This window comes from Ahaetulla prasina, chromosome 3 (genome assembly GCF_028640845.1).
Source record: "Ahaetulla prasina isolate Xishuangbanna chromosome 3, ASM2864084v1, whole genome shotgun sequence".
Taxonomy (NCBI): Eukaryota; Metazoa; Chordata; class Lepidosauria; order Squamata; family Colubridae; genus Ahaetulla; species Ahaetulla prasina.
In genome coordinates this window covers 79,790,022-79,817,427 of record NC_080541.1, presented here as the reverse complement: position 1 = coordinate 79,817,427, position 27,406 = coordinate 79,790,022, and the positions used below count along the sequence as shown (strand labels likewise).

Here is a 27,406-nt window from a genome sequence, read left to right as displayed (position 1 = left end):
TTTAAATGGCATTGAAAATTAAAAAGCAATTCATATTATGTCACATATTTAAAATGGGTAACCCTGGTATATAATTATGAAACAAGAACAAAACCTAAAGATCAAATAAATAAAATAAAACTTTATTTTTAAAAAATAAAATCACCTTTCAGTTAAAGGAAATTAAAATGCCATTTCTTCAACAGTACAATATTTTTTTTAATCCAAAAGAATACATTTTGTTTTATTGTGTAATTTGTCTGAATACAGACTCAGTGGAATATCTAAATGATACCCTGCTCTGAACTCCAACTTGAAAGTAAGTTTTTATTATACTTGAGGGAAACAATGGGTTCAGCTGCTTATTGCAAAGAGCAATTGTCAAGGGAGAGTTAAACTCAATTACTGTAACCATACTGAATAAAAAATACTGCCAAGAACAAAAATACGCCTGGGTAAAGACAGCCACTGAATAAAAAAAATCGACATAAAGCGTATCAAATATTTATTTATCTGGGCAACAAAGGACTATGATACATTGACAGGCATGGAAACTACTGCCAGCACAACTCAATACAATACAACTGTAACTGCTTCCAATATGGCCGGTGGAAATAGAGGATACCAGGTGGTCCCCAATGTATGGAAGTTTTTTGAACCAAAAGGCAACTCAAAATGAAAAAGGGGAGAGGGAAGTGAAGATCCCCAGTTCTTTATCTGAATAGACAATATCAACTTATTGCTCTGATTATGCTTTCAATTGAAAGACCCTGGTTATAAACTTTTTTAAAGCCACAGCATACAGAGTTGTTAAAAATTATCAATGTGCGGAAAAAATGTTTTTGGAAGGGGGACCTAAATTATTTCAGTGGAAATGGTGGTCGGTCTGGGTTGGACGGTTGATTTATTTTCCTTTATCAATGTGGAAATTAAGTATCATGTTAATAATGTATTTGTAAAAATCCAAGTTGCTTCAATCGCTTAGCTGCTTTATTGTCGCCTTTTTATAACATGCTACAACAGGGCTGAAGTGATGAATCCCAGAAAATACCACCCCACCTCCCCCTAAAAAACTCCCCTCCCATTTTCTAAATAAGTAACTATGAACCACAGTGATGGAACTAAGATGGGAAAGACTTAAAAACCCACTAAACAAGAGGTAAACGAGATCACCAGATAAATAATAAAAAAAGCTTCAAACAGACTCACCATATTTACAGTTCCCATTAAATTACACATAAATAAATATATACATACAGAACACTGATTCCCTTATAGAAGCAGTATGAATCGGTGTCACCATAAGAAAGTTCAAATTAGTCGCTTTACCTTGGCAGGAGAGAGGTGCTAAAACTGAAGACATGACATGGAACTGCATGTGGTTTGTGTTCAAGTTTATTCACAATACTGATAAAATGTCATCATCATCATAATCATTATCCTTTCTTTCCTGTTTTGTTTTGTTTAAATATGGCTACAATCTTAAACGGAAGTTTGTATAAGAGAAGGTGGTGATCCAGTCCGATGAAGCTCATTTGTTTTTTTTCCCCCACATTTCATTAATTAACCTTTAAACTTAGTTCTTTCTCTTTTTTTAGAAAAAAAAGTTGTTTTATTTTTATCAGTTTATTTATTTTTGTTAAAAATAATAAAAGTTCACATAGACGACAAAAAAATGTGTGTTTTTTTTCCTTTTCCTCTTAGGATGGCCCAATCACCATATTTGTTTTCTTGGGCTCCAAATTGGTTAGCAACTGGAAATGAACTGGGAAGTGATGGAGGTAGGGAAGGAGGGAAGAAAAAGGAGAATGGTGGGTAAGGGGGTGAAAGAGATGTGAATTAGCCGGTCCTCCTGAGTGAATAGGCTGGGACAGATTTCTGAGCTTCTCTTGCTGTAGCCTCAGGGTGAGGAGGAAGGGGAGGGAGGGCCAGGCTGGCTGGTCTGGTTGGGGCTGCAAGAAGAAAATCCTCATTTTCTGTGCTTCTCTTCTTTGTCGCCACTTTTGGTGCTGTTATCTGTGTGACTATTAGGATTGTTGCTGAGGTACATTTTGTCCATGGCCTTGAGTGCCTCGGTGAGATAGTTCTGCAGGGCAGTGACCGCTGCGCACACAGCAGGGCTGCCAAAGCCGTGAGAGATGAGGTTGAAGTGGGTCAGGCAGCTCTGGATGCCCGGCTCCAGAATGGGGGTGGGCCGAGAGTTCCCCAGTGGAGATCGATCCTGAGCCAGCAGGTCGGTGAACTCCTTACAGATCTGTCTGCAGCATAAATGGAGCAGAGAGAAGGGGAGGGAGGAAAATAAGCCAGTCTTGTCAGCAAGCAGGGGAGCCAAGGAGTCAGTTGCCTCCACAGCAAAATCATAAATGCACGCACAGAAAGAATCTCTACTCTTTTACCCGCTCTCTCATGTTCTGCACCGCTGATGCCCTATATAGAAATATTGACATCAATATAACAGCCTTTCTCTTTCTCTCATCTCCCTGGCTTCTCCTCTGCACTGATTTACATCCACTTCTCCCAGGAACAATATTTTCCTTTTTGTGTCTTTCAACACACTTCAATGCAAGATGCATTTTTACACTAGATCACCCTCTTATCTTGTGGCATCAAAAATCTTTTTTCCACATTTGTCTCTCTCTCTCCCTCTCCCTCCCACTCTCTGCATGTGCATGTGTTACATACAAGTACATTAGGTACCTATAAGATATTACTAATCCCTTAAGCTATGTGTCTAGCTATGTGTAGCTATGTATCAAGGATAACAGTTTTAGATTACTGTGTGGAAAATATGAAAATGTGATACAAAGCTACTACTGTATCAATAATTATTGGATCAGCAGTTTGCATCAAATGTATTCTTCATCCCAATATGCCCTCACATTTATTTACTGATGCTGATATCTGAGGTTTCTCTGTCATATTCAATACATCTCTCTGTTTTAATTTAACTCTTTCCTCTCATATACATCCACATTTTCATAATCACGTGAAAAATGTCAGAAAGTTCTATGGAAATCACACACGCATATACATTGCTCTTTGATACAAAACACATTTCCCACTTCCTTCCTCCAGAGTAATACCCATTGTTTACCCCATCAAACTTGTTAATTACAAATTCTGTAATTAACATTAGTGTCTAATCTTCTGGCTTTAAATCAACAGTTATTTTTTAGATCTAAGTATTACCTTGTAATTTTCCTTGAAAGTAAGTTGCATTGATCTCAATATACTATTTTTTCTTTTCTTTTTTTCACTTAGGACCCTCTACATGTGTTTATAAAAAGTTCCATTATTCTCAGCAAGCAAATTGACAATAAAGTGTGAGAGCTACTTTAATTTTATGGACAAAACAAAACTCCAATTTAGGAAGTGAACAGTTCTCAAAGCTACTTCTTTAGTTTATCAATCCCAGGACTCTCATTTCATATAAGATTTGGTGGCATTAGAAGGATGCAGTACTGTTTATGTAGGTCACAAAGCACTGGAATAAAGGGATCTGCTCAGAAATTAGATTCATACCAGTATCTAAATAAACTGCCAGCAGAGGAGAGCATATATATGGCAGCAATTGAGTTTCTAAAGGGAAGTATTGAGACATATTTTAGCTGTATATCTCTCCCAATAACTGGGTGCCCTCTGGCCCACTGTTCTTTGGTGAATCACCATCTGTAATTAACTACTATGAGGGGGAAAGCATTTTAATTTCCAGCAAACACATCATTTACAATAATTGAGAGTTCCCTCTCCTCTTCCCCCACCACCTAACCTGAATATTGAATATCTTTTCTATTAAGTTATCCCTAGAGTCTTTCCCTTAAAATAAACCCCCACTGGCATTTTAGTTGCTTAGAAGTGAAATACTTTTAATACCTGAATTCACAGTTAATCAATCTTCAGCATTTTTATTCAGCATGTAAGTTCCATTGAGATCAATTTTACTTACTTCCAAATAACTACGCAATCTTGTCTACAATCCTCAAAATAAATCCCACTATACTTAACGGGGCTTACTCTTTGATAAATCTACAGAGCCCCGCCATTATAATATGCCATTTTTTTCCCATTTGAACGCCTCTAGTAACACCATTCCAGGGAGGGGGGGGGAGAGAATCACTCTCATACGTCTGCTTGATTTCAACAATAGCGTCATTGGCAATAATACCATTTCCCCTCGATGAGGAGTTGTGTACTTTTTAGTTACCTTGCCAAGGCAATCACGCAGGTACGGAGAATAATATATCCGCAGCAAACAAATGTAAATGCACCAGAGGAAAAGCTCAGCGCACAACCAAACATAATAAACAAAATCTTCCTTAGGAATATTCCGCAGAGGTAAAAAGTCTTACTTCGTCGCTAGAAGCATGTTTTTTCTTGTGACTTGCTCGTTTGGATCGGAATGTTGCCGGTTGAGAAATTCAGCTACTGCTTTGGCAGGAAATTCTGTTTCACAGACGTAACCAAAATCTCTCGCGAGATGCACGGCTTCTCCTGAAATGCGGATTGGGAGGAAATACATAATTAATACCCAAAGCATAAGCGGGCGACAGGAAGGTGGGAACTCGCGCCAACAAATCTATGAGATTTGTTATTAGACTTTGCTTGGTGCATCTTTGGGTTCTTCACGTGATATCCAGTCAATCAAGATTAACTGGCACTTTGCAATCTACTAGTAAATCGCTGCTTTAGAAAAAGACTAGTATCTCAGGGTGCTGAAGAAATTTCCTGAAGGAAATAAGTTGCTATGGGGGGGGGGCGGCAGTCAAATGCATTGTTTTATATCAAACCACGATCGTGTTAATGCTGATCCTAAAGAATCCTTTGGGGGCGGTAGATAAGGCAGTTCATAAAATGGTAGATGTAGTCAGCTTTTAGTCCTAAATTATGTTGCAATATATTTATGGCATTTTATTTAACACTAACAAAAGTGTCCCAAGTATTTTATCTCAGTTTTGTAAAGTTTAATTATGTTTCTAGTTGTGCTTTTAGTTTATATTACATTACGGGAATACATTATGTATATACACAGAAAAGAAAAACACACGAAACATATAATTATTCTGTTCCTAGAGATTAATATTGATCATTGATCATTATTTCAATCCCCACCCCGTAGACTGCATTAAATAGTTAAGTGCTTAAAATTTAACTTGATTGCATATAATTATCCTTCCTTCCCTTCCTCTCTCCTCCCCCCCCCTTTTTTTTTTTCAAACGATTAACCATAAGAATTTTAAGGTCATTCCATTGAGACTGTCTGTTTTGTTGATTTTCAAATCTTTGGTTTTAATTTCCTGAACCAGTTGGTTTTCACCGCAGGGCTTCCTGCCATTAGCTCGAGGTCCGGAAGAACGCATGCGCCAATTAGAGCTTCAAAGCCTCAGTCCACGGAGCTTGTTTCCATAAAATGGAGCGGATCATAAACAATAACAGGACTTTGGAAGCGGCTTCATCGCGTAAGGACCACAACCCAAACAATCGTCTATTATCCCTTGAGTTGAGAGGGGGGGAAATTAGCCACTATTATTAGTTTATCTATGCATTAGCCTTATTCCTGTGTTTCTCTTCATCCTAATATGATGATCAAACCGTGGCTTTAAAAAAAAAAGAACGCTCCTTTGAAATTATAGTTTCTATTAAACGTTTAAAATATTCCCTAACATCAAGATATTAGCATTTATCTCCTTTCCCCTTCCCCCTTTTTCCTGCTCTCCTGTTTTTTGTTTTTTTTCTTCAGCTACTTGTAAACTTTCTTTTGCTTTCCTTGATTACCCATTAGTTGCTGGTGGCATTTAAGTACACTCTTTATTAATGGCAAGACTCCTTGATGGACTTTCAGTGGCAGCTGGCATTTTTTTATAATGCTGTAGCTTCTCTTCTTTGAACTTTTAAAAAAAAGGAAAGCAAGCAAAAAAAGGAGAAAAGATGGCTATAAGCTGACAGTAAGCAAAACTAAAGCTAACTTGGCATGAAGAATGACTTAAAATTCACTCTACATAACCAAAATCAAGGTTAAAGACCTCAAAATTAAAACCTAGTGAAGACTGCATGTATAGGACAGCTTGTATCAACTTCCTTGGGTCAATAGCTACTACAAAGTAATTCTCAATTTAGCATGCCCCTTGCATTTCTTGTTCTCATTATAAACTTTATAACTATTTTAACATAAAGGAAGATACATGTTCACCCCTTTTGACTTCTTAATGTTCAAACAGCACATTCACCCATCCTCTTTTCACAATTAAAACAGAAGGAAAATAAAGCATTTCTATTTTGCTTAATTATACCAAGCAAAGAGGAGATCAGAAGCTTGCAGTAAGATTAGGACACCATTAAATCGTGGTTTAGATCAAGGATTCCCAAATTAATTCAAGAAGTTAAGGTTCTATAGTTTTCAAATGCAGATGTTAAAATGATTTAAATATAAATAAGCTACTGGTATGTAGCTTAAAATAGCAGAGTTGTATCTTAAGGTAGCTGTAGGATCTAACTTTTTAATGTGTAAAGATTGAGATCCTGAGCACTGGAAACAGATCTTAAATGTTGTTGGGTCCAATAACAGCCTACCTGTTACAGCAAATATATACAGCAAGGTTTTTATGTGCCAAAATAAAAAATATTCCTGATCTCATTTCTCAACAGATTTCTTCCCCCCCCCCCCATCTGTTGGTCTAAAATTATTCATATAGTTAGTTTCTGAAGCAACTAGCAGAGATGGTAACTCCTTAGTGGTCATGCTGCCAGTAATGCTGGCAGTCATTATTGTCTGTTATACCATTATCAAGCATAAAAACAGAGAATCAAGAATAGATATAGTACATTTTATGTTTTTTTAAAATCTGAACAATGTTTCCATATTTCGTAGGCCATTATATATGTGCATACACATATTCTGTTCAACTCTGAAGACACTAGAAAATAAAGACAGAGCTAAACAGAATAAAAATAAAACCAAAGTTAAACAAAACACATTATTTGGGATTCAATTAATGAAACAATTAACATTTTCACCCAAAGACAGTGTTTTAAAGCCTTTACTCATATAATAGTGAACAGGGACTTGCTCTCAGAATTCATCCTTATATTCCTAATGTTTCTCTGGATTGGTGTTATACTGTCTATAACTAAGGAGTCATTTTGAGTTATTTAAGCTATCTTCACTTCAGCAGAAATAATGCAATAAATCTATGGACTTCAAAGGCATGGTTGCAGAATTTGAAGTGACAAATACTGTTCACATTTAACTTGCTTTTCAGTCTGAATTTTATAGGGCTTATAATTGGATCTTCTATTAACTATATAATATAGATGAATTATTTGTATTTAATATATATTTAAATAATAAAATCCATTCATTTCTTAAACATATTTACAATAACATGCATTTAAGGAGCAACTATCTTGTGTGATAAATGGACTAAATAATCTTCAGCATGACTATATATTTTCTAATTCTACTAGTTTATAAGTTTTAGCTCAATTATATGTCTTAGCATGATAATTAATCTATTAAAATTTGAGATGCTGTTGAAGAGTAGCAGTTTCTTTTAAGAAAGTAGTTCAGTCAAGTCACGCATTGTATGGAAAATCATCATAACCCAAATCCTTGTTATATAAATCAAGATATATACAATAATTGTACATGTCACTATTTTGCCCCTTTCACTTGGGATTACACTGATTAAAATCCAATTAAAATCTACCATGTCAATCAGTGATTAATAAATTAATCCATTAGTTATGTTTACTCTGTTAATGTTTTCAGTCCTACTTTTTAATCCAAGTGATCAATCAACCCAGCAACCCAGTTAAAATGAAGCATTACACTGCATGCCAATTTGGTTACATTCATTTCACTGAGTTTTAGCATCCAACTCTGAAATGCATTGCAAGGGTTTAAATCCAAATAAATATCAATAAAGCCACATCCAATGTTTTGACATCAATGGATTTTGGCTGAGAGTCCCTTTTTTAAAAAAAAATACAAGAGGAAAAGGTCACATTGACCAATAATAATTTAAATTAAACAATATGCATAAACATTTCAAGATCCATGCGGTTTGTTTTCCTCAGCTAACAAAAAGAAACATTTCCAAATAATGCCTTTCCTACTGCCAAAAAGCCATCACTTACCCTCCACTAGTGATGTCAGCAGGGTAACATTAGCAGCTTTACGTCTCCCGGCTGGCAAATTTAATCCTATTTTGTCCAGTTTTTCTCTCAAAGATCTCCCTCCATTTTTTGATTTTGCCCTGTTCCACACATTAAAAAAACAACAGCACTTAATACACAAGTACCTTCAGGTTCATAGTGCAACTTTTTCAGATACTTTGCTACAAATCTATAAATGCTTATTAAAATAATTTAGTAAGTTTAATTAGGAAAAAAATAAATTTGGGTGCTATAATTAGTTATACACTTCTGTGCATGATTCATTGAAATATATAATTCACTAAAATTATGCATATTAAACAGATTAAATCTTTTGTATTCTTACAATATCAGCTGCAAATCATATGTAGACACCAATTACACTCACAAGGTTATAAAATGTTTATATATTGTGATCAAGCGTACAGCTGTGAGATTTTTGCACAGTTGTGAACCAATGGGAGATATATTTTAGCCTGATTTCCTTGCATTATGTAAGATTTACAATCATCATTTGCCTTTCATTATACATACAGTACTACATTCAGATTAAACAGGAAATATATCTCTTATCATGCACACTAGTATGAGATTTATTTTTTTTTAAAAATGACTTTCTAATAAATTCCTAGCCTCTTGCATTGGCCTTCCTCAAGAAAGTAATGCTGGCAGTGCCCTCAGCTGGTGTGTATGAGCTTTCAACACGCTATACTAGGATGAGTGACCTTGCTACACACTAAAGGGTCCTTCCTATGATTGCCGATGTTGACTGTATGAGTGAGTCTCATTAACAGGACATGCTGCCTGCTTTTAACTGAATGCAGCCTAATTTCCACAGATATGTGATGCTGTGCTGTATTATGGTCCAGGCTACAGATAATGACAGCAATGAAAACTCCTAATACTAATTATTCTAATTGTCACTGCATTTTCAATAAATATATTGCAATCGGTAATTTTTTAGTCAAAATTCTTTGAAATGGCTTGTTCATGCTGTCATTCTTTTTCAGGTGCAGATTTAATAATGAGAATATAGGTAGCTTCTTTCATATTTTCTATTCTAAAAGAACACCTGAAACTCAAATGTAAGGTTTAAAGATTTGAAGGGAATAGTAAAAAACCCAAAGATCCTAGGATCATTTTTAAAGGAAAACGTGGGAAAGTTGTGGCTCTGATTTCAAAACATGGTGCTTTGAGGTATAACCCCATTATCTCCACCAAATTTTTAAACAAGGGGAAATGGTTACTGAGGAAATTAACATGATGGAATTATGAGAAAACACTTAACACAAGACTACTGTGTCAACAGTCCTTTCTTTACAAAAATCTGTTATTAACCCTTACAGTGAAAAATAAACATGAATGAATGAGCCAGGAGAAGCACCATGAAGTGCAAAACAAAACAAATATGGTTGTTTTTTTTAAAAAAAATGTGGAGCAAAAGTTAAAACCAGCAATGTCTGAGGGAGCCCAGAAGGTTGCAGCAGATAATTGACGAAGTGGCATTTGGGGATATTGGAAAGAAAGGCTTTATTTCTCCTCCTAGTAACAGCAGCTGCTTTCTTTAAAAAAAAAAAAAAAAAGGAGAAAAGCAGCTTTGGAGGGGAGGGGGGAAAATGGAGATGTGCGGGGGGGGGAGTTGGGGGAGGGGTTTAAAAGTGTGGGGTAGCATATCCACTGTGAGAAATTAAAACAATAGACAGGCGGTAGAGAGAGAGGTGGGAGGTGGGAGCTGGAGCCTTTGGGGAAAGAGATGATTGGCTGAGGAGGAACACCGCAACCACGTGCCCACTCCTCTCTGCCAATGGGCTCCCTTCCCGCCACATCGCCTTTCGCACCGAATCCGGGGCTGGATTATTATTTTTTCTCCCCCTCCTCAGTTGTCTTCGCGCGCGACTGAGAAGCCCGGTTAGGTCGGGCCGCCTCACCTCCGTAGCACTCCGCCCAGCAGAGACGCGTTGAGGCACTCCGGCGGGGACAGGCGCCTCTGCACTTCTGCCACGGTGACTTTGTATTTGGAGGTGGAGCTGAGCAGAGACAGGCGGCCGGGCACCGAGCAGAAGACTTCGTTGGGATTCACCACGCCGCCGAAGAGCGCGTCCTTGTTGATGGGGATGGAGGAGACGGCGTTGGCGTTAGACTTGGAGAGGGACACGGGGCCTGCAGAGGGAGGGGGGGAGGAAGTGGGGGGTAGAAGGGAGGCCGAGGGAAGGCAGAGCCGCGTTAGTGCACAAACGCTGAAGGGATTAGCAGCTGCTAAGGAGCCTAAGGCGATGGTGGGGCGGCAGGCTTGGGAAACGTGTGGGGGGGGAGGAGGGGGAGGCGTGGGCGATGACAGGAGTGGGGGAAGGGGATGAAAACAAGCCAGGAAAGGTGGCTGAGAGATGATGGCAGATGGGCAACAACGAGAATGACGGGGGTGGGGGGGGAGGGCAGAAAGCTTTTTTGGAATAAGGGGGTAGCCCCGAGGCTGGCACGGCCCCTTTCCTCCATTTCCTCTAAGCCAGTCTGTTTTTTTTGTTTTTGCTTTGAAGGCCACCAACCGAGCTGACCAACACCCTCCGCCTCAGACCTCCCTCTCGAGTCTACGCATCGTCCACACTGGGCAGCATTCGACTTCGGACCAGGAAAACTTGGAAACACGCTTAGCAACCGTGGGTGGGGAGGGAGGGTGGGTGGAATATACCAATTTCCTTCCGCAGCAACTTGGTGGGGACTAAGTACATCAGGGGTCTCCAACCTTGGCAACGTTAAGCCTGGAGGACTTCAACTCCCAGAATTCCCCAGCCAGCTTTGGTGGCTGGGGAATTCTGGGAGTTGAAGTCCTCCAGGCTTAACGTTGCCAAGGCTGGAGACCCCTGAACTACACCACTTGACCTAGCCATAAACGACCTTCGTGGAGAACCTCAATTTTAAAATTCTCAGTGTCTGAGGGGGAGGGGGGAACACGAGGGAGAATGGGAAAGCTCAAAGAGGGGGATGGGACTCTGCGCCCTAGCTTAAAAATCTAGTTTTTACGTACTTTGGGTAATTTTTTTTTTTTTAAAAGTAAGCGGATCTTTTCAGGCAGAAGCACACAGATGAGTTTCAACGTCTGGATTGGCTACTTCCCAGCCCCCCCCCCCATTGAAAGACCAGATCGGGACTGGATCAAAATTAAGGATTTTCCACCGGTGGGGAGAAGAGATGGGGTTAAAATTACCTCCTCTGTCCTAAATTCTAGGAACAGCAGTTCGCTGGTAATCTTAAAGATGGGGGGGGGCTTAAATCGTGAAGGGTTACCGGAAGAGTATTCGCTGTTATATTTATAAAGGGCAACCACATAATATACCTTCGACCACATAATATACCTTTGCTTGTTTGGGGGGATGTAATGCTACAAGCTACACGACTATGGGCTTAATTTGTACTAGAGTAGCCCGTAGTATTTCCAATTGAATACTTTTAAAGTAATTGAATTAGATGTCACATTTTCTGCAATTGCAACTTTTTATATTGGAAAGAGAGGCGCCATAGTGGTATTTTCATTGTTTTTAAAGGTAATAGTACAATTTTCTTTAAGTAATAATTACACCTGAAACAAAATAAAGGAAAATGGATTCATTTTTGTCTATCTCCTTACTACAACCTGCTTCCCAAAGAAACTTCCTTGGCAGAACTTTCACTTTTCCCCTAATGACAGAAAGTTCTAGGACATTATTAAAATAATGTGCAGGAGAAGGGTAAAATTCTCCCAAATCTTTTTGCTTGTTCAGTTTGGCTAACATCACTGAAAAATAAGGGCAGTCTTGTTTGGAGGAAAATAGACCAGGCATTATCTTCCAACCTGGTTACACTACAAATATTTACTCTTATCAGTATCTGTTTGTTCCTCTTATCCTTCATCCTACACTCGTATACTTTCCATTTTCACTTTAATAGGTCTAATCCAAATGTTAAAGGGTGGAGCGTGGAGGAGGGATATCTAGGTTTTGGATAGATCACTTGTGACATTAATAGCTCTGGGGAGGCTAATAGAGACAATAGGAGTTAAACGAACTCTTGAGATTACTAATAAAAGAGCCAATTATCATGTCGACTTGGAAAGAGCATCACTTTAAGATTTATTCCTTGCACATCTAATTTGACGTGACAAAGACTCTCCAGACTGGGAGGAGGGGTAAATTTTTTAGCTTTCATTGTGTAGTGCTGAGATTTTCAAGGAAGTACTGTTTTGTAGAGCACAAGACCCAGCTACTATGTAAGAAAGCCGCACTGATCTTTTCCCAACCCTTTCATGCCAAATGATCAGAATCCGGCATTTCCCTGAACAGGGTTTAAAATTAAAGCCAACCGCTCTGCTCTGCTGCCAACATCGCGAATACTTTTTAAAAAAACCAACAACAACGAAATTCCGAAGCCAGACAAGGTTTGGGAGGCGAAAGGAAGCTACCTTCCAGACGAAAAAACAAGTGCAACGACATTAAGAGGAAGCAGCTGAAATCATAGGAAAAGCCAACCACAGCCCCCGTTGCAGCGAGCAGGCTAAGCAAGCGAGTACTCTTCCGCCATCCTGCTCGCTTGTTACAACAAAGCCCTCTGATGTAAACAATCCAGAACAATCTCCTCAACCTGAAGCGGAGGGGAGGGGGAAGGAAGAGGGATAGGGGCGGAGGGGGGGAACTGAACAGGATTGGCTCTTTCTTAGGTAATGAAACATACTTTCAAGGCAACTAAAGAAATTAGAAGTCAGTTCTGAACCACAATGTCATTAGGAACAGCTAAAACATGGATCTGTTTAGCTCGATAATATAATCATACATATACAGAGAGTGCGATTAAGTAAAAGGGTTATCAACCGAGATTGTCAATTTCGTTTTCCATTTTCAGCTCTGTTGTAAATTACGGGGAGGGGGCAGGGGGAGAAACAATTGCTTTAGTAAGTTCTCTCAGCTTCGGTATCAAGCTTGTGAGGACATGCTTGGAATGCTAAAGAAGTGGCTTACCTTTCTTAATTACAGTTTGATCTGGGATGTTAATACCGGGGTCCTCTACGTGCTGCAACAAAAGCAATACAAAAGGGATATGAATTTCTAAACACACCAAGAGAAACACACGGAGCTCTTTATTTCCCTGTATCTTAAATAGTTTTGTGTTTTTTAAAAAAAAAATAGAATAATATTCATTTCCCTATATTGACGTTTTTGAATTTAAAAAGGAAATACTGGGTTCCAATTGCACAGAATCTTTGGAAAGCAGAAATGGCTAGGTTTTGGGACAGTCCTCCTTTAGTGGCATCTGATTTCAATAGCAATTATTTGATTTCAATAGCAATTACCTTCAGTTAAGAATGCCTGAACTTACTTATAATTCAGGCTTCCTGCATTAAGGGCAACCCCTAAGTACACGTGCATAAATTATCCATTTTACCGTGCTTTTTAACGCACGTGGCTTAAACTGAATTTCTATCAATGCCTCTCACTCTGAAATAAGCATTTTAAGGGAAAGCTTTCCCGGCTCTTTGTGCTATTTTTAAATGGAGGTTAACACTGTAATAAGATTCTAGAAGACTGTTTTTGTGCCACCTCTGCCTACAGAAAACGGGGGGAAATGTCCAGAATATTGGGGTGAGAGAGGAGGGGAGAATAACCCTGTGAGCTTCCCAAGCCAATAGCAATTCTGGCTCCCCTCTAGTCCCAGGCAGCGTTTGCCGCTGCTTTTAAATTCTGCTCGGAAGGCTTGATGCTCTGGGCACGCGGGTACGGCGCGCGCTTGAGTTTCAGACGTGATTAGAAAGTAAAATGAAAGTCGTGTTTTCTAATTCCCAAACTGACAGTCAATCTAACGTGTCTGTCTGTGTTTACAAATTAGCACTAACGCTGCTGAGCTAGAGAATTTCCCCTCGCGCTGCCGAACTTCAGCGCTACTATTTAGCGCAGGTGCGCGCGCCCCCCCCGACTCCTACGGAGGGACACCCCCCCCTCAAACCCCCTTCCTCTCCTTCACTAAGCCTCCGTCCAACAATAATACCGAGTCTAACATTTTTCCATTCTGCCCTGGATTTATGCTCCTGTTAATTGTGCCTGATCTCAATGATTCCGGGTGGATGGTACGAAGTTGCTTTATTACAGGTTTTATTGTACTCAATGCTCTCATTTGTAACTTGCCTAAAGTGCTTCTGGATTTGAGCATAATTAAATTGAGAAATGTTCAGAAATGACTATGGCTGCCGTTTTCTTGTATTTGTTTGTTGTTGTTTTTTACTATATGGGGAAATATCCCTTCAAGCAAAGAGCCTTAAACCCATTTAAAAATGCAGTGAGGCGTAACGTTTTTATTTGTCTGATTTCTTCACCTAGACAGAGTCTACGGAAGCCACCGGCTGTTAGGTTTTAAAATCCCGCCGAGATACTTATGTTTAAATAATACCGGTCCTCAGCTTAAGCAACTATTCCGTATCAAGCAGCCGTCCTTATATCTATAGCTAACTGCGGTAGCAGGAGAAAAATTGAAAATAGCTTTTCCTATTTTGACAATTGTTTTCAACGAACTTCATTCGCTCCGTGTCCACCGTGATGCCTTTGCAAGGCCGCTCTCTATTCCATTGTCAAAGCACGCATCCTAACGTGATGCCGCCCGCCCGCCTCCGTCTAAGATCAATGCCCTTCCCTTTTAAAGGGATCAGATTTACCAGCTTTGGGAATACTCGACCCCGAATAAAGAGAGAGGTGTTCCTGTTAAATGTTTTTATTTTAAACTCCTTGGTAACGGCCTTTCTTAAAATAGGCCAGATCTCTCTTAACTGCTGGCATAGTAAAATAACCTATATTTATTATTTCCAAAAAAAAAAAAAAATGCACATACAATTCTCCTCGCAACTGAAATCCTAGCAAAATCAAATCGTTTGCAATTCGATACCTAAAACAAAACACTAGTGGAAGTTCCCCCTGATTTCGGTGCAACTATTTTTAGTTAAAAGTGCTGATTCAAACTGGGGTGGTTTTTTTTCCGCCTAAGTAACCCAAGTTCCAAACCAAGTATCCTTGGTGTTGTTTTGGGGTTTGTTTTTTAAATGAAAAGAGAACTGGCTGGTGTGGCTTTTTTTCTTCTTCTTCAAAAGCGCCCAATTCCCATAGAGATATGGATACTTCAAGGCATGGCTTATTTTTTTTATTTTTTTTTTAAACAAAACCTAAGCGCGATTTTCCTGGAGGAATAAGAGAGTTGGGGCTGTAATGAATTCCTCCGTTTTCTTCAAATATGGATTAATAAAAGGGAATGGAATAAAGGAGGTGGGGAAATCGCTTTCTGAAAGGAACCCATAGCAAAATTATCCTTGCAACATGGAATTGGAAATCATTAAACTGTCAGTGAACATACTATGATAATATTTGATCCAATAATCTGCAGTGACATTTTAGTAAGGGGAACCAAAGCAAATCCTAGGCTAATATTAGAAACTTCCTTTCCCTTTGCCCACAAATGTATTCTATCCAATGTAACCAGCACAAGAAGCAGGAGTAAAATTAGTGGCTTGTTTAAATTCTGCATTCAATAGGAGAGTGGTGTGGTTTTTTTTAATAGAAATAACCCTCTTTTGCAGCCAGATTCAGATGGTGCTTGCCCCTGGCTATAAAGGGCTCTAGGCTGTGAAAAGATGGGAGGAGAGACACCAGTTTTCTTTTCAAATTATATTTGCGGATAAAAGAAACCAGATCCTGACCCTAATAATAATAATAATAAAAACATTTAAGGCGCTCCAAAATCTTAACTAAAATAATAATAACCACAATAGCAGCAGCAGCAGCAGCACATTGTTCTTTTTCCCTGTTTGGGGGTGACAGGCCTAGATCATTTCCTACGCCATGTTTGCAATCCGAAGAACTGCAATTCATTCTTTGCTTCCTCTTCCTCTTCCCCACCTTCCAAACAAGCAGCTCCGAAGTGGGAAGAAAGCTTTGGGTTAGTTTTTGCTTTCTTTTTCAAGCCAGCCAAAAATCCGACTGAAGGCCAGGCTTTCTAAGGTGACACAGCCTTTCTAAGAGTTACCTCGCTTTGTCACTAACAAGGCAGCATGGCCAACGACGCCAGTAAGGAGGTATACTGATCTTGGTGTCTTTCTTTCTCTCTTTCTCCTTCCTTCCCTCTTCTTCCCTCCACTCCCCATCAACAAAAGCAAAGACCTATTTTTCAGCATTAGCAACTGAAGACATTGGCCGGAGACAATTCAACTCTGGTTGCCAACCGCGAGACACCATTGCTGCTTGCCTTCATGGAAGGTGTGCTGGAGGCTTGAAATGCATACTGTAATTCCCATCCCCTAGTGGGGAGCGGGGGAGGGGAAAAAGGAAAAGAAGGGTGGCAGGGCGAGGACGGGAAAAGAAAAAAAAAAAGAGCGAGCCAGCACGAAGCCGCCTGCCTCCCCGCCTCGCGGGTCTCCTTACCGACACGTCTTCCAGCGAGTGAGGTATCGAGTGAATGGGAATATCTCCTAGTCCTGAGCTCAAGCCGTGAGGTCCGTGCAAGAGATCTTCATGCCGCCGGTAATCCCTTCGGGGATCCAAGCCGGAGAGCTGGTGGGGAAGTCCGCGGTGCGTATGCAAAAGCCCCGTGTCCTGGTTTTGTCTCTGTCCCGGCCAGCCCGGGTGCTGGGGCTGAGGCTGGGCGTGAAGAGGGTTCAAGCTATACGGATCGTTAACGTGAGAATACGGGTCTTGAGACTGCGGGTAAATGGGCTGATATGGAGGTGGGAAATAAGGGGGCTGGAAGTCGGCGTTCGGTGTATGCGAGAGCGGAGGTGCGCTGGTGTAGGGGGACTGGCCCACACTCCCCAGCTGGGGTAGCCGGGCTGTCCCGTTGCTGGTAGCGTCGTGGCGGTCCTGATGAATAAGAACACGAAAAAGGGGACGGGGAGACCAGAGAGAGAAAGAGAAGGAGGAAGAGAAGTCAAAATTAAATTGTGGATTAGCCCAAATGTTTATCACCCTATAAAAAAAACAACTATGTTTTTATACAATATTTGCGCTCAGACTAGAGTCAAAAGATATTCGAAATATTCTCGCCTGGCAGAGAACAACCTCTAAATGGAGCTGCGTGAATTACAGTTAACAAACTGGGGGTGGGGGGACAAAACTCCAGTGGGAAAAAAAATTCTCCTACTAAGAGCAGATCCAGAAGATTTTTTTTTTTTTTCGAGAGGAATGGCGTGTGTTCTCTGTGTGTGCTTGTATGTGGGCGTGGGTAACCTTTGTTTTTAAAAAGCCTACGGGCATCATTGTCAAAAAGAAGTGAAATGGAGCAAACAAATACTCTTTTTCCATGCTCTAAAAAGTGAAAGTGCACCATTGCTGCATTGGTCTTTCTTTTCCCCCCCTGGAAAACGACACCGAAAATGCCATGAAAAAGAATAGCGTTTGGTGGGGGAAATACTTAAATATGAAAGTCGGCATTTACAGAACTAGCAGTGGGACCAAAATGGATAAACAATGTGCTATTTCGTTGATTGAAATCAAATCATAATATAATACGGGGCACCCAACCTCGTATGTATGAGCGCGTGTAAATGCACACAGACATATACACACATCCATATAACGTGTACATGCAACTCGTAATTTTACGTAAATAACAAGGCAACAAAATTAAGGAAACAATTTGGAAACATAAAGATGAAGCCGAAGAGGAGGAAAATGCAAGAGGTTTTGCTTCTGTACAACCGGGACTTGGTAAATTATGAAATTATAGCCCGCAGGTACGTCTCAAGGAAATTAACAGCCATTCAAATAGAAGTCGGGGGGGGGAGGGGAGAGGTAGCGAGGAAATAAATTTAAAAAAAGGTGCTGTTAAATGCTTTGGACTTTAGTCTCCCGAGGAGCGTTATTAACCCGGGAAAGGACAAGAGCGGAAAGAAGAGGTGAAACCCAATCGGAAGGGGAGGGGAAACGCAAAGCAAAACAAAACACAATGGACGGGTGTGGAAGCATGGCTAGCCTTTTGTAGTTTACTTGAAGCAGCCAAAGTAAGGGCCCAGGAAGCTTTTGCAAACGAGCAGAGGGGAGGCACGGAGAGAGGAGAGGTTTCGGCGGGAGGTGACACTCGGCCAGCCGGCCACCCACCCCCACCCCTCCATCCCAGAAGATGAGGAAAAAGCATGATGGTGACGAGGTTCCCACCACCCATCCCAGATAGAGAAGTCTGAAGCACACTCACCATCGCTGAGAAACTGTGAACTAACATCTGCGCGGATTCGGGGGGACCAAGTCAGGGCCAGGGAAAAAAAAGGCAGAGAAAAGTGGACTCTTAGGTCTAGCTCGCTCGCCCGCTTCCTAGCCGTACTCTTGCTCTGTCCCTCTCTCTCTTTCTCCCTCTTGCATACAAGCGCTCTGTCTCTCTCTCTCTCTCTCTCTCTCTCTCTCTCTCTCTCACTCACTCACTCACTCACTCACACACACACAATGGAAGGAGCCCGGGTCTAGACCACCCCGAGTCCCCAACGGCCAGACTGGTCCGCCAGCACTGGGCAAGCGCGCCTATAATCCATCAGTCCATAACCGAATGCCCGACGTTTCTGCAGCAGCAAAGGCGAGAGCCGGATCCTTGGCGTGAGAGTTCACGATTCAAAGTTGAGTCGGGGTGCGCGCGCGTGTGTGTGTGTGTTCCTTAATCCGTTTGCGGGTGGTGTGCGTGTGTCCGTGTGTGCGCGTTGGTCCCCACCTCTCTCTCTCGCTCGCTCGCTCTCCCCCCCCTCTCTCTCTCTTCCTCCTTTTACTGCTGCACGTGAGTTCCTAAATGAGAGAGAGAGGGAAGGAGGGAGGGAGAGAGAGAAAGAGAGAGAGAGGGAGAGGGAGAGGAATCTGCAGCCTGCTTTCCTTAAGACTCCTAATAGCAGATATTCATGACTATTAATACTACACGAATACTTAATAAGGGAAGAATGGCTGGAAATCGAGCGTGAAGCGAGGAAGCAACTCAAGGCAGAGGCTGTTCTAAATGACGTCCATTGAATGAAGAATCAGTGTATCTAATCAGAGGTGGGGGGAGCGCGAGAGAGAGAGAGAGAGACAAAAAAGGGACGGGGGGAGGAAGAGTCATGCCGTTGCTGCGTCTGACGAATCACAGGAAAGGGGCAACATTTTAAAAGGTTGCAGGGCAGGCAGAAGTGAAAGAGAAAGAGAGCCAGGAAGAGCAAACGGGTGGGTGCAAGGCAAGCCAAGGCAGGCAGAGAGTAAGGGGAGAACGGGAGAAGGTGCAGAGAGAATGGGTGGGAAAAGAATCTGTAGAGACCAGGGGAAAGAGGAGGGATGGGGGAAGGGAGGGAGGGAGGAAATAAGGAAGGAAAGCAGAACCAGGGGGAGGAAACTGGAAAAGAGGGCAGGCATGCTGAAAAACTCGCAGAAACAGAGAGAGAGAGAAGGGCGGATGGGAGAGAGCAACTAGGGGTTCCCCAGCAAAGGGGAAGCACGGCAGTGGAGAAGTCGCGCTAGGAACCAAGCTCAAGGCAAGGGAGGCGCACCTCGGGCTGTTGTGGCGGCGGCGGCTGGGTGAAGTCAGGCGCCTCAAAAGACAAGGCTAGCAACTGCCGGGCTCCGGCCCCCCTCTTGATCCCAGGGGTACCGCTTTCTGGTTCCGGCTTGGTGTCCCCGGCTTTCAGCTGCGGGCCCGGCAGTTCCGCTCCGGTGGCCTCCTGCTGCGTCAGGTCCATGACTCCAGGGCCCGGAGGAGGAGGAGGAGGAGGCGGCGGCGGCGGCGGCGGCGGCGGCGGCGGCGGCGCTGGCGCTGGCGCTGCGGGCCTTGGCCGGATCCCCGAGCAAAGGAGTAGGGCTGTTCCCTCCCTCCCTCCCTCCCTCCGGCGCGTGAGATCCCGTCTCCCCAGGCGTTCCGTCCCCAGGGGAATCGGGGCTCCGGAGCTCGTCTCCGCCTCCTGGGAGCCCAGAGGAGCCTTCCCCCCCTTTGGGACAGAAGATCGAGGAAGGGAGGGAAGGGGAAAAAAGGGAGGCGACTGCCTCTCTTTTACTGGCCCTGACAAGCTCGGGCTCCCAGGCTGGGCCCAACCCGTCCAACTGGCTGGGCAGCTCACCGCCAGCAAATCCGGGGAAATGACAGGCCTGTTCCACTTTTCCTGCCAGCTTATCATAACAACAGGCATTCTGCCGCCGAGCAAGCAGGCCTCGGCACAACTCCTGGAGCACACCTCACCAGAGGCATGAAAGGAACCCAACCCTTCGTCGTCGCCAGCTGCCTTTGCCCTCCACAGCCTTCCGATGCCGCTCGCGAGGTTCCCCACCCACCCAGCAAAAGGGGCGCTGCGCCGCAGTCCGAAAACACCGGAAGCCAAATGAAGGCTGGGCTGGTTTGGTTTGGTTTGGTTGTTTTGTTGATTTGTTTTTATTTTAAAGAGAAGAATCCCGGAACCTGACAACAAAATTCAGAGGGGAGGCACGGCAGAGTTCACTCCAATGTCAGTCGCCTTTGGCAAAAACGTGGAAGCCAATCAAAAGACTTGTGCGAGTTTTCCAAAGCTGCCCTGTGTGGCCCAACTTAAAATAAATGAATAAATACAATCAAATATAATCAGAGTGATTATATTTAGCTTTATCTTCCCCGTTCGGCTTCAGGCATATTTACCTAGAAACACAAGCCGCGAGGATCGGTGCAGTTATTCCCAAGTAAATGGGAAAATAAGATAACGTCCAATAGCCCGGATCAATGTTAAGCCCCGCTAGCTACTTTTAGCCGCTGACTTTGGAACTCCGTGGTCCTAGACAAAAATCAGCCACGCACGTTGCCCCAAACACCACTCTAGCCAGCCACGGAAGTCTCACCTCTGAATTTCTTGGTCTGAAGCCCCAAGCGTGGGAATCCCCACACCCGGCTTTTTGTCAGCCTGCGCGGAAGGGAAAGGTTTCACCCGAAAATGACTGAGGGAAGAAAAGAACCGCGCAACTTTCTCAATTCACACGTTTAATGAAAGAGGGAGCCTGATCTTGCTCTCTCTACATTTATAGACAGACTCCCCCCACTCCAAAGCAGCCATAAATCTCCACACCAACCGACGCTGGTTTTCTTAATTAATCTTCCAAAGTGTCGCTCGCCGGATTCTTGTATGTGTGTACAGAATTAACAAAGGCAAAACTGTAATGTACGCGCTCGTGTTTGTACTACACACCTACAGTAGGATTGGAATGGAAACAAAGACCCCAAAGAATTTTGAAAGACTCAAAACCCAATTAAAGATAGCATCATTCTTGCAAGTCACAAAGAACACACTAGCGTTTAACTCTTATCTTTCTCCGAGCACGTGGAAGATACGGGATTATTTAATTAGCAAACTACTTTTACTGAAGTGATCCATGCCCTGCCTTTCCATAAACACTTTCCACTCATCCAAATACTTATCATTTCTTACATCTGCCCTGTAATAGAATACCTCTGTGCAAGATCCATCACCAAGGCACCCTATGGGCACAAATTTACCAACAGATTGTTTTTGGCACCTTACTTAGGCGGTGCTTCTCCATCTCTGCCTACTCTCCACACCGTCTGAATTACTCCGAGCATCTCCCACCCGCAATGCCTACGAGGCTGCCCTTTCGACTTTCAAAAGAGAGCTTAAAGCCACGCTGCCTGCCTCTCAACACCATCCTTTTCTTTCTCTTCTTCCTCCTCCTTTAATTCTAATCAAAGGGCTGAGTAGCACAAGGAAGCTGCAGCATCGGAGGAGGTTGGATGCAGAAATGACAACTACCCATATCAGGTAGAGAGATCTCTCAAGTCTGCAACACCAGACCTGTGGATCCAAGACAACTCTTTTGAGAGCAATGAGGTGGCTCTCTTTGGGAGATCCTGGGAATCTTGGTACTGGCTAAAAACACATTTTAATTTTGTCTCGTGGTGACTTTGGTCTTCCGCATTCATTTTGCTCATCCATTCCATCTTCTCGACCCCTTTCCCTGTAGCTGTTGGGATACGGAGCCTTTGTAGGAAGATCCGTGTGGGTGTATTTTCTTTCTCCCCTCCCGGTCTGCTTCGGCAAAGGTCGGGCTTTTTTTTTCTTTTCTAAACCACCCACCGCACAGGCGTACATCCTCCGCCTGCCCCTTTTCGAGTCCACCCGCCCTCGTCTCCCCATTTGCCAAAGTCGGCAAGTGAAGAAGTTGCTCTCCCAAAGCTTCGTTGGGTGCTGCAAGATGCTTTCCAATCGCAGTTGGCAATTCATTCTCTTTCTTTCTTTCTTTCTTTCTTTCTTTCTTTCTTTCTTTCTTTCTTCTTTCACTCTCTCTCTCTCTCTCTCTTTCTTTCTCTCTCTCTCATTTGGGGGAAGAGAGAGACGGGGGCGGGTTGCCCCAGTCGCCGGAAAGCGCTTACCTCACACTCCTCATACTTGATATTATCCGTCAGTTTCCAAAGCATTTTCATGGATTGGCGTGGCGAGAGGCAAGAGGGCGCGAGAGAGGGGAGAAAGCAGAGAAGGAAAGGAAGAAAGAAAAAAAAAGAGAAAGAGAGAGGGAGGAAAAGAGAGAGAGAGAGAAAGAAGACGAGACTGTTTGCCCTGCCCGCCTGCCTTGCGCTCTCCTCTGGCATGCAGAGCGCGCCCGCTGGAGTGCTGGAGCAGGAGGGAGGCGGAGGCGGAGGAGGCGGAGGCGATCTCCCGTGCCCGCTCGGAGATCTCCCTCTAATGGTCGAAACTTTTCCCTTCTCCCACTCGTCTTTCACCAACCGCCCAGTCGCCACCTCATTAGCATAGCAACCCTCGGCCAATTGCTCAGCAGCGCAGCAACTGGCCCGCGAAGGGACCAGGGTCGCAGGGACGTCGCTCGCTCGAGCTCTGCCTGCCTCCCTTGGAAAAAAAACAAAAAAACCAATCCTTTGTAAAGCAGTGGGCCCCGGCAGGGGAGAAGGAAGAGGGGCGCTTCTCTTGGGGGTGTCCTCCTTTTTAAAGCAACAGCCTTCCGGGCATCTGTTCCTCTCTACAGTGTTCACAAAGCGACCCGTGGGAGATCCTCGATTGAACTTTGCTTCCCGCCTAAGCTTCCATGCAGACCGCCCCCCGCCCCCCAAAAAATGTCCCTGCGATTTCTTCAGTCGGAAAATAGCATAGTGGTGTTTTTCCGACGAGATCCTTTTCCGTTGGACCAACTCCCGGGTAGCTCTTCTCGATCTGAACACACCGCAGCCTGCCAACCCTAATCTGGACACTTGGAATCTAGGGGAAGCGCCTTGGTTCCCGAGAGATCTGTTTCCAGCCAGAGGAAGAGTGAACGAGCTGAGTTCGTTAAGGCCTGACCCTTATTTACTCAGAAAAGCTCCCTTGGACCGAACGCCCGCCCAAGTTAAAATGCTCGGGACTGGTTCAATGGCCCAGGTTTGGACTTAAAACCCAACCTTTCTCCTCGTTCTCTGAAGTCATTAATTTTTGTTTCACAAGATCCCCCCCCCCCGCACACACACGCGCGCACACACACACTTTTTCTTCAAACCCAACACACGCATCTATGCACAATATTTGTGAATCCCAAAATTTTAGCCTGCAAGGAGGAAAAAACACGCAGTCGACTTTCTGGGTTTTTTGTTTTTTTTTACCCGGATGAAACTTTTTTTTTCCCAGTCAGTACCTTAAGGCACATTTGTTGCCTTTTTACATATATGGAGGACATGAATTGGCCCCTCTGTGCTTTTTCAGCTAATCCTGAACGGCGAGGTGTTTCCCCAATTCTCCAAGGTTGTGTTCTTGAGTAGAATTACTCGGACTCAATTCCAAAATAGACTTGTCGAACAACAGGTGGTTTCTGAGGGAGCTCAGGCAGGTAGCATTCAGACTGAAATAAATTTGACTCAAGGCCACAATGTTTTGTTTTGTTTTTACAGACAATAGCCCTCTGCTTCCTAAGGGACAAAGAGAGGTGAACCGAGCCCTATGACTCCGGGGGATTTAGGCTCAAGCAGGCAGAGGTATGGATTTTCCTACCCAGCTTTTCTTTTCTGTTCCAAATCAGTTCTCTTTTTAAGGCTGGGAGGGAACCACGGAGAAAGACACATTTTGAGTGCAAACAGAGCGTGCCAAGTCGCCCAACACGAATGTCAGCCGGATTGACTGATAGGAGATGGGGAAAAGCCTCACTTCTATTAAAACAGTGTGGACCTTGGCTACTTCTCTGCTTCGAAACTTTACTTCCTCCTTTATTTCATTTGTTCAAAGCTGTTCGTTTGGCTTTCCTCCTCCTCCTCCTCCTCCTCCTCCTCCTCCTCCTCCTCCTCCTCCTCCTCTCCGTTTACCGTGATTAACTCATTGCTCCTGTTTCATGCTAATCCAGGTTGATTTCTGATCAGGCAGGCCGGACGTTTCAGCGTAACCAAAACTGGAGCAGGGTCAGAGCTGGCCTTTCTCTTAACTTAAACCAAGCCTCTTCCCCTTATTCGGAGGCCGACACCGCAGTCCAGAAATGTTGCTGGGACTGCCCTTTTGCCGCAGCGTCCACCTCTGCCCTTCCGCAGAGGAGAGCCGCATTCCCGAAGGAAACAACCTGGAGCGCAGCAAAATCTACCACTCCCCCCCCCAAAAAAAGCAGTTGTCCCTGGGAAAGCTTCTAGCTCAGCCCTCCTTCACCTCCCGCAAGGGCCTGAAAAAGATTAGCCAATTAATTGGGTTCAGATTCTGGGGGTCCATGCGGAGATTTTAGCAGGCATTACCACTCAAGGTAGCCTTAATTTAAGCAGACAGCAGAACTGAACCGGCTGCTGGAAAGCATCCGGGAGTTTAGGTATCAGATCAAGAGCCCTACAACTGGGTTCTGGAGCAGCTTCCCGGGTTCTGGAGCACCTGGCCAATTTCTGTTTGGTCTTTTTTCCTCTGGCTCTTCCTTTTCCTCCCGACTCCCTGAGGAGAAGTGGCCTTTGCTCTCTCCCTTGACATTCAAATCCAGCCGCGGGGAGGCTCGCTACGAGGCCCATCTTCACGCCCCGCTGGCAGGGCGAGTCAACTGCGCGCAGAACACACACCCCTCTCCGCTCCTCTCCCTTGGCACGCCGTGCCTTCCAGCGGGCGAGGGCGTTGCGCCACTCGCCTCCCAGGCACTAACGGGAGTGAATGATTTCTCTTCCCCCAGGCCCAGGGTCACTTCAAGCAGGCGGTGAGGGTGGAAAAAGGGCTTCTCGAAATCTCCAGGCAGGGATGGGAAACTCGGCCTTTCTTCGAGGAGGACCCACTGTGGGTTACTCTGCCCTGCATGAATTGGCCGGCAAGGCCTTCGGGGTTAGGATCCCAAACCCGGTAAAAAAAAAGGGGGGGGTGTAGTGGAAAAAGAGTATGGCAGAAGAGCTTCAGGTAGGCTTTCAGGTGAACCAAAAGGGACCTTGTGAGATCCTCCTAACATTCTGGCATATACAATGGAGCATCGGTCTCCAAGCTGTTCCTACTCAATTATGCCAGAGGCATCGCCCTATCTAGTGTCTCAAGCCTGTAAGGGAGCAATTGTCGGCATCCTGATCAGGAAGCACAAGAGTTTCTGGAAGGCAAGGCAGACAGGTCGCCCCCTTCTGATCACCCCTTTAGTTGATCTGCCCATTTTAGACCAGTTGGAGGGTCAGACCCCTAGACCAAAAGTTGGGCTCCTAGCCACTATGACCTTTGCTCTCAGGCGTGGGAGCTTGGCGTTTTGCACACCTGAAATGCCATTCCCTGCAGTACAAAAAGAGCTTTTCATGAAAATTTGTGTGTGTGTGTGCAGTTACAGTTCAACCCTAAAAAATTATAATTTGAAATAATCGGCAGCTAAGACTATTGCACTTTGGCTGCACTTTGGCTACTGACTTCCATAAGAAGAAGCCAATGACACCTTTAAAAGAATTAAGAACTTAGGCAACCTTTTAAGGTTGTCTAAGCCTCTGCAAACGTTTACACAGAGAGAGGGGGGGGGAGGGAGGGAGGGAGGGAGAGAGAGAGACTTCTGCACAATATCTAGAACTGGAGAGCATTTAAACTTTTCAGAAATCAAAAGAACTTTTAAAAAAAGCTTTCAGACCCTTGACTTTTCTTTATCCCTTGGTCCAGACCTGGAAAGGAAAAAAAGCCACCAAGCTTCCAGACCTGGGTAAAGTTAACCTTTTCGCTTTCTACAGAAACAGCTCTGAAATTAGAAAGCAAAGGAGAGAGGCAGGAAACTTAAATGCCAGCCACACTAAGAGCTACAGGTTGGCTTTGGAAATCTGCTGAGAGATGGAACAGGGATAAAGGTGAGCTGTGAGGTTCAGCCTTTTTGTCTTCAGATAGAAAGAGACTTTCTCGTTCATTGAGTTCATAGGTAGTCCACAGTCCATAGGACTTTCCTTTCCTTCCTTTCCTTCCTTTTTCTTTCCTTCGGAACAGTGGATATAGTTTAGCTTTTTTCCTCTGAAGGATGGTGGAACCTCTGATGGCAGTCCAAGCAACAGCCTTACTAAGGCCTAGCCCGCCTAGACTGAAGCAGAATAGCTTTCACTTTCTGGCACCTTTTAAGTTTCTCCCTAGTCTGCACCAGGAAGGCTAACCAGGTGCTTTACACACTATATGCTCCTTTTTGAGACTCTTCTTTGTGCATTGCTCTCCTGCTGTTGCTCTCTTAGAAATGCACACACACACACATACGCGCACACACACACACACACACAGTTCCACAGTCACAGTAGACCCAGGAGGTTTGAAAAACTTTTTAAAAAAGATTTTAGTATTTGTAATGGATTTCATAAAGACATGCTAAAAAGAATCAGCAAACCAACCAACTCCCAGACAAGAAGACTCCAGTGGGGATGACTTATTACTGTAAAGACAAAGCTATGGTGCTAAAGCTGTTGCTCCCTTTTTAAAATTATCTTTCACACACACCTCTCCCCCCTCCCTTCCCCCCCTCTCTCTCAGCAACCAACTCTCTCCAACTGTTGAAAGGTCCCGGAGCCTTTTACTACATGGTTATTTAGTTTCCTAATCAGATCTCCTTCTTTTCCCTTGGGGACATTGCCCCTAAGACTAGTGGGTTGGTTACTCAGCTTGCTGACCTGGATCCATGCTTCCTTTTTCCTTCCTTAAATTACAAGCCAAAAAAATAATAACCCTGCATCGAGAAAGAAGGAAAGGAAAGGAAAGCGAAATTACCTGCCAGTCCCCCATTTTTGCAAGGAGTGACATTTTGGCTCCGGGCTGCCTATCACCAGGTCCCCGCTGGTCATGGAATGACTGATCCGCCCGCTTGCCTCTCCTGCGATCTCTTTAGGCAAAGACTTCTTTTACCTGCCAGAGGAACTGCTCACCTGGTCATAAAGTGCAGGG

The 27,406-nt window shown here is 43.7% G+C and overlaps 1 protein-coding gene and 1 long non-coding RNA gene across 6 annotated transcripts; one reads left to right on the top strand and one right to left on the bottom strand.

Moving 5' to 3' along the window:
* Positions 1–469: 469 nt before the first annotated feature.
* On the bottom strand, positions 470–27,390 carry TFAP2A (transcription factor AP-2 alpha). 5 transcript variants are annotated; one of them, XM_058175359.1, is made up of 8 exons: positions 27,233–27,251; positions 18,319–18,345; positions 16,554–16,988; positions 13,116–13,167; positions 10,059–10,290; positions 8,113–8,231; positions 4,329–4,470; positions 470–2,237 (listed from the first exon to the last, which is right to left on the bottom strand). In XM_058175359.1, exons 1-8 carry the CDS (start codon positions 27,245–27,247, stop codon positions 1,949–1,951), a joined length of 1,311 nt encoding a protein of 436 aa, XP_058031342.1. In that variant the 5' UTR covers positions 27,248–27,251; the 3' UTR covers positions 470–1,948. The 5 variants fall into 5 exon arrangements, with proteins under 5 accessions (XP_058031342.1, XP_058031340.1, XP_058031343.1 ...); XM_058175357.1 differs by lacking the exon at positions 27,233–27,251 and adding an exon at positions 22,474–22,778; XM_058175360.1 differs by lacking the exon at positions 18,319–18,345 and having other exon boundaries at positions 27,233–27,390.
* On the top strand, positions 19,147–20,684 carry LOC131194407 (uncharacterized). Its single transcript, XR_009154161.1, has 2 exons — positions 19,147–19,301; positions 20,235–20,684. It is a non-coding gene; the product is annotated as an uncharacterized LOC131194407 (long non-coding RNA).
* Positions 27,391–27,406: the final 16 nt, after the last annotated feature.